Genomic DNA, 5146 nt, shown 5'->3' with positions numbered 1-5146 from the left:
TCCGTCCTGGGAGGGGACGGACGTCTACAGTTTCACTTATTTACGAAAATGCTACCGATCAATTATTTACGTTAGGGTTTTTGTAAACGGACGTCTATAGGGTGACGTTATAAGCCAATTCTGCACTAGTGATTGATGTTTTTATTTTAATTTAAGATTAGTTTATCTTTATTTTTACTATATTTTAATTCACGGCTTACATGTCTTGTAACTTTTGAACTCTATCCTAATATGATTGTTTGACATCTTTATCTAATTTATGGAATGTGTGTGTGTGAATACATAGTCGTGATAGAAGAGTGAGTTACAAATAGTTGAGCAAAGAAGAGATAATAGTCTTTGCTTGGCGGAAACGTAGTTAAATCCGTACGAGCCAATCTTCGTCAAACCGGTCAACAATGGCGGCTCCACCACTCCTTTCCCACCAAATCCAAAACTCTCTTCTTTGATTATTCATTGATAATTGTAGTATTTTGAACATATATAATGAGTATTTAACTTTAAAGAGTATAGTAAAATTGGAATGTTAGAAAAATGTGTATGAATGAACCATCTATAGCTATGACAAATAGCCGGATTAGAAACACACATGATTTGACATTCACATTCAAATTCGGGGACAAACCACATCAACCACACTTTCTTTTTTATTAATTACAACGACAGTCGTTGGTTCATTCTTCACTCATAAATTGAATTGAATAAAATAAACCCCTCAGCGTGATATCACAAGACGTGAAAATGGAAAAGAAAGACACAAGCCACTGTGTTGTTCAGAGTTCAATTGTTTTTTTGTCCACCACCATCACCACCTGGCACTGCTAGACCATTCCAACTTCCAACAGCACAACATACCCAATGACTTCAACGTCCTCACTCCAGTTTTGAGTCCCTCAAAGATTCCCTCTTGTTCTATTCTATTCTCTGCCACAACTATCAAGTACATGAGTTTTGCCAAAACAACAAAAAGTACACAGAGCACAAGAAAAGAAGGAGGGTCATCATTAATGTCAGAGCAGGAAACCGATTCATGGGGCTTCCTGTTTGTCTGTTTCTTGATCCTTTTCTCAGGTACTAACCTAAAACTCTGTCGCTGATCTTGTCCAGAAAAGGTAAGTTTTTGCCTCAAATTCCTTTTGGGTTTATAATAGTGATTGTTTTGGATGGTACACCTTGATACGGAGCAGTGTTTATTATTAAGTATTAAAAGCACCGAGCTTTGTAGTGGGGTGTTGTTAGATTCTCTATTTATTTTTGTTTATTAAGATTTTCCTAGGCTGATCATTGATTCTGTTTTGTTAGTTGTCTTTCACGCTTACCCAGGTTGTGGTGATTGAACAGGTAAATTGGTTGTTGGGGATTCGTTGGCCACTGACGCAGAAGTTCTGCTGAAGCTGAAATCTTATTTGCTTGCCCAAACTCGTACGAACAGAGGAGGGTACATAAGCTGGAACAAGAACAGTTCAAATCCTTGTCAATGGTCAGGAATCGATTGCAGCCTCTTGAACGGGACAACACTGAGGGTTGTGAAAGTAGACATCTCTTACAGTGAAATTTATGGTAAGATATTCGATGGGTTCTCCAATCTCACTGAGCTCAGACACCTTGACATCTCTTGGAACTCTCTCTCTGGGGGGATTCCTGAGGACTTGAGGATGAGCCAGAAGCTTGTGTATCTCAATCTCTCCCATAATACTCTCGAGGGGGAGTTGAATCTGAAGGGATTGACTCAGTTGCAAACCGTGGACTTGTCTGTTAATAGGTTCCGTGGGGAACTTGGGCTGAGTTTCCCTGCCATTTGTGACAGTTTGGTGACTTTAAATGTTTCAGATAATCACTTGAGTGGTGGGATTCATGGCTTCTTTGATCAATGCTTCAGTTTGCAGCACTTGGATTTGAGCACCAACCATCTTAATGGAACCTTGTGGGCTGGATTTTCCAGGCTGAGACAGTTTTCAATCTCAGAGAATTTTCTCACTGGGGTTGTTCCTCCCCAGGCTTTTCCAGTAAACTGTAGCACCGAAAAACTGGACCTTTCAGTGAATTTATTTGTTGGTAAAGTCCCCGAGGAGGTGTCCAACTGCAAGAACTTAGTGGTTCTCAACCTCTCTAGTAACAATTTCACGGGAGATATTCCCCGTGAAATTGGTTCCATTTCTGGTCTTCAGGGATTGTTCTTGGCGAACAATACTTTCTCAAGGGATATCCCAGAGACCCTTTTGACCTTGACCAATTTGTTCATCTTGGATTTGAGCAGAAACCAATTTGGTGGGGAAGTGCAGGAGATTTTTGGGAAATTCAAGCAACTGAACTTTCTTTTGCTGCACTCAAATTCCTACACTGGAGGGTTGAACTCATCAGGCATTTTTACATTGACAAACCTTGGACGTTTGGACTTAAGCTTCAATAATTTTTCTGGTCCATTACCTGTTGAAATCTCAGAAATGTCTGCACTCGCTTTCTTAACCTTAACCTACAACCAGTTCTCTGGACCTATTCCTCCTGAATTGGGAAAGTTGACTCACCTTATGGCACTTGATCTTGCCTTCAACAATTTCAGTGGAACGATCCCACCAAGCCTTGGAAACTTGACTTCTCTCTTATGGCTAACCCTTTCAGATAATTCATTAACCGGAGAAATCCCACCAGAGTTGGGAAACTGCTCGAGCATGTTATGGCTAAACCTTGCAAACAACAAACTATATGGAAAAATTCCCTCCGATCTAACAAGAATTGGAAGGAATGCAAGGGCCACATTTGAATCAAATGAAAAGAGTCTTGGGGGAGTTGTTGCTGGCAATAGTGAGTGCTTAGGAATGAAGAGATGGATACCTGCTGATTACCCTCCGTTCAGCTTTGTGTATACCATCCTGACAAGGAAGAATTGTAGGGCCCTTTGGGACAGGTTGCTCAAAGGATATGGTATCTTCCCCATGTGTACTTCTGATCCCTCTGCTAGATCATCACACATAGCAGGGTATGTTCAGCTAAGTGGGAACGATTTGAGTGGAGAGATTCCTTCAGAAATTGGAAATATGGTAAACTTTAGCATGTTGCATTTGGGAGATAACAAGTTCACTGGGAAATTCCCTCCAGGGATGGTAGGTTTACCACTCGTAGTCTTGAACATGACCAGAAACAATTTTTCTGGTGAAATTCCAAGTGAAATTGGCAACATGAAGTGTCTACAGGATCTTGATTTGTCTAGGAACAATTTCTCTGGAACATTTCCCATAAGTCTGGCACACTTGGATGAGCTTAGCAGGTTCAACATCTCATACAATCCCCTCATATCTGGTACAGTCCCACCATCCGGACACTTACTCACTTTTGACAAGGATTCATATTTGGGTGACCCCCACCTGAAACTCCCAAAGTTCTTTAACATCTCTGATGATAGAAATAGCACATTACAAAGAGTCTTGAAAAATCCCACAAAATGGTCATTGGTTTTGGCTCTAGGATTAGCTATCGTGGTCTTTGGACTTCTTTTCCTTGTAATATGTTTCTTGGTGAAAAGTCCATCAGTGGAACCAGAGAATCTCATGAAGAAAATAAAGAATAAGAAAGCACATGATTCAGGAAGCTCGGGATCTTCACCATGGTATTCTGACACAGTTAAGATATTCCACCTGAACAAGACAGTTTTCACACATGCAGACATCTTGAAAGCAACCTCCAACTTCACGGAGGAAAGAGTCATAGGAAGGGGTGGCTATGGAACAGTATATAGAGGGTCATTTCCGGATGGGAGAGAGGTGGCAGTGAAGAAGCTCCAAAGGGAAGGAACTGAGGGTGAAAAAGAATTCAGAGCTGAAATGAAGGTTCTAAGTGGTCAGGGATTTAGCTGGCCTCATCCAAACCTTGTCACACTCTATGGTTGGTGCCTCTATGGTTCACAGAAGATACTTGTTTATGAGTACATAGGAGGTGGAAGCTTGGAGGAACTTGTGACTGATACAAAAAGGTTGAAATGGAGGAGGCGCCTAGAAGTGGCAATTGATGTGGCTAGGGCACTTGTCTATTTACATCATGAGTGCTACCCTTCTATTGTGCATAGAGATGTGAAGGCCAGTAATGTGTTGCTAGACAAGAATGGGAAGGCCAAGGTCACAGACTTTGGACTTGCTAGGATTGTTGATGTTGGAGACAGTCACGTGAGCACTATAGTGGCTGGCACAGTGGGGTATGTTGCACCAGAATATGGACAAACATGGAAAGCCACCACAAAAGGGGATGTGTACAGCTTTGGGGTTTTGGTAATGGAGCTAGCAACTGGGAGAAGAGCAGTGGATGGAGGAGAAGAGTGTTTGGTGGAATGGACTAGGCGTGTTATGATGGCTTCTGGAAGACAAGGGTTAGGTCAATCTGTGCAAGTTTTTTTGAAGGTAAGTGGGGTGGTTGAGGGTGCTAAGGAGATGGGTGAGTTGCTCCAAGTTGGAGTGAAATGCACACATGATGCACCACAGGCTAGGCCTAACATGAAGGAGGTTCTAGCCATGCTTATTAAGATATACGATCCCACTGGGGACTCAAATTATGGACACCTTGTGTAGTGTAGCCTTTTGTGACTCAAGATAGAAAAATTGTGCATAGTGTAAGTTTCAATACAGTTTACATAGAAAACACATGTCATACACAGTTGATTCTTCTTGTGTAAAGAAACTCATTATTCATGTTGCAGAAGTTCCTCAATTTTGTTCTGTATCCTTGAGACTTTACTTTTGTTGAACATCTTTCGTGCATGCTAAGCACCTCTGTTCAATTTGTCTTAATCAATGGCAATGTAAAATATTTCTTTTATCAATCAGTCCCTAAGATTTCTAATTAAGTTATGAAGAATCTCAGAGCTCAAATACAGTAAACAGGGAGTGAATTCTCCTGCTAAAACCTGACTTTTAACCTAGTTTTTAGAGAGAAAAAATTGGTTAGAAACGAGTTTAAAACTCCAACAAAACATAAGAAACACATCACTATAATAAGAAACATGCTAACAAAAGAAATATATAAATATATCTCTGTTTATAAATAAAAGAATTCTTAGCCGTTATCATATATAACCAGCTTAATTTAATATATGCAAATTTAATTTAATATAAAATTAATGAATTGGGCCAGTACCACAATTTGACTGAACTAATATAAA

General features: G+C 40.3%; 1 protein-coding gene across 1 annotated transcript; it reads left to right on the top strand.

The window, feature by feature from the left end:
* The first annotated feature begins 712 nt into the window (after positions 1 to 712).
* LOC124821863 (putative LRR receptor-like serine/threonine-protein kinase At1g74360) lies at positions 713 to 4807 on the top strand. The gene is made up of 2 exons (XM_047293808.2): positions 713 to 1071; positions 1342 to 4807. Exons 1-2 carry the CDS (start codon positions 945 to 947, stop codon positions 4554 to 4556), a joined length of 3342 nt encoding a protein of 1113 aa, XP_047149764.2. The 5' UTR covers positions 713 to 944; the 3' UTR covers positions 4557 to 4807.
* Positions 4808 to 5146: the final 339 nt, after the last annotated feature.

The sequence above is a fragment of the Vigna umbellata genome, chromosome 4 (assembly GCF_029865625.1).
Source record: "Vigna umbellata cultivar VRB3 chromosome 4, Vumbellata_1.0, whole genome shotgun sequence".
NCBI lineage: Eukaryota > Viridiplantae > Streptophyta > Magnoliopsida > Fabales > Fabaceae > Vigna > Vigna umbellata.
Note: the sequence above shows the minus strand (reverse complement) of the source record. Positions and strands in the feature narration are given on the sequence as shown.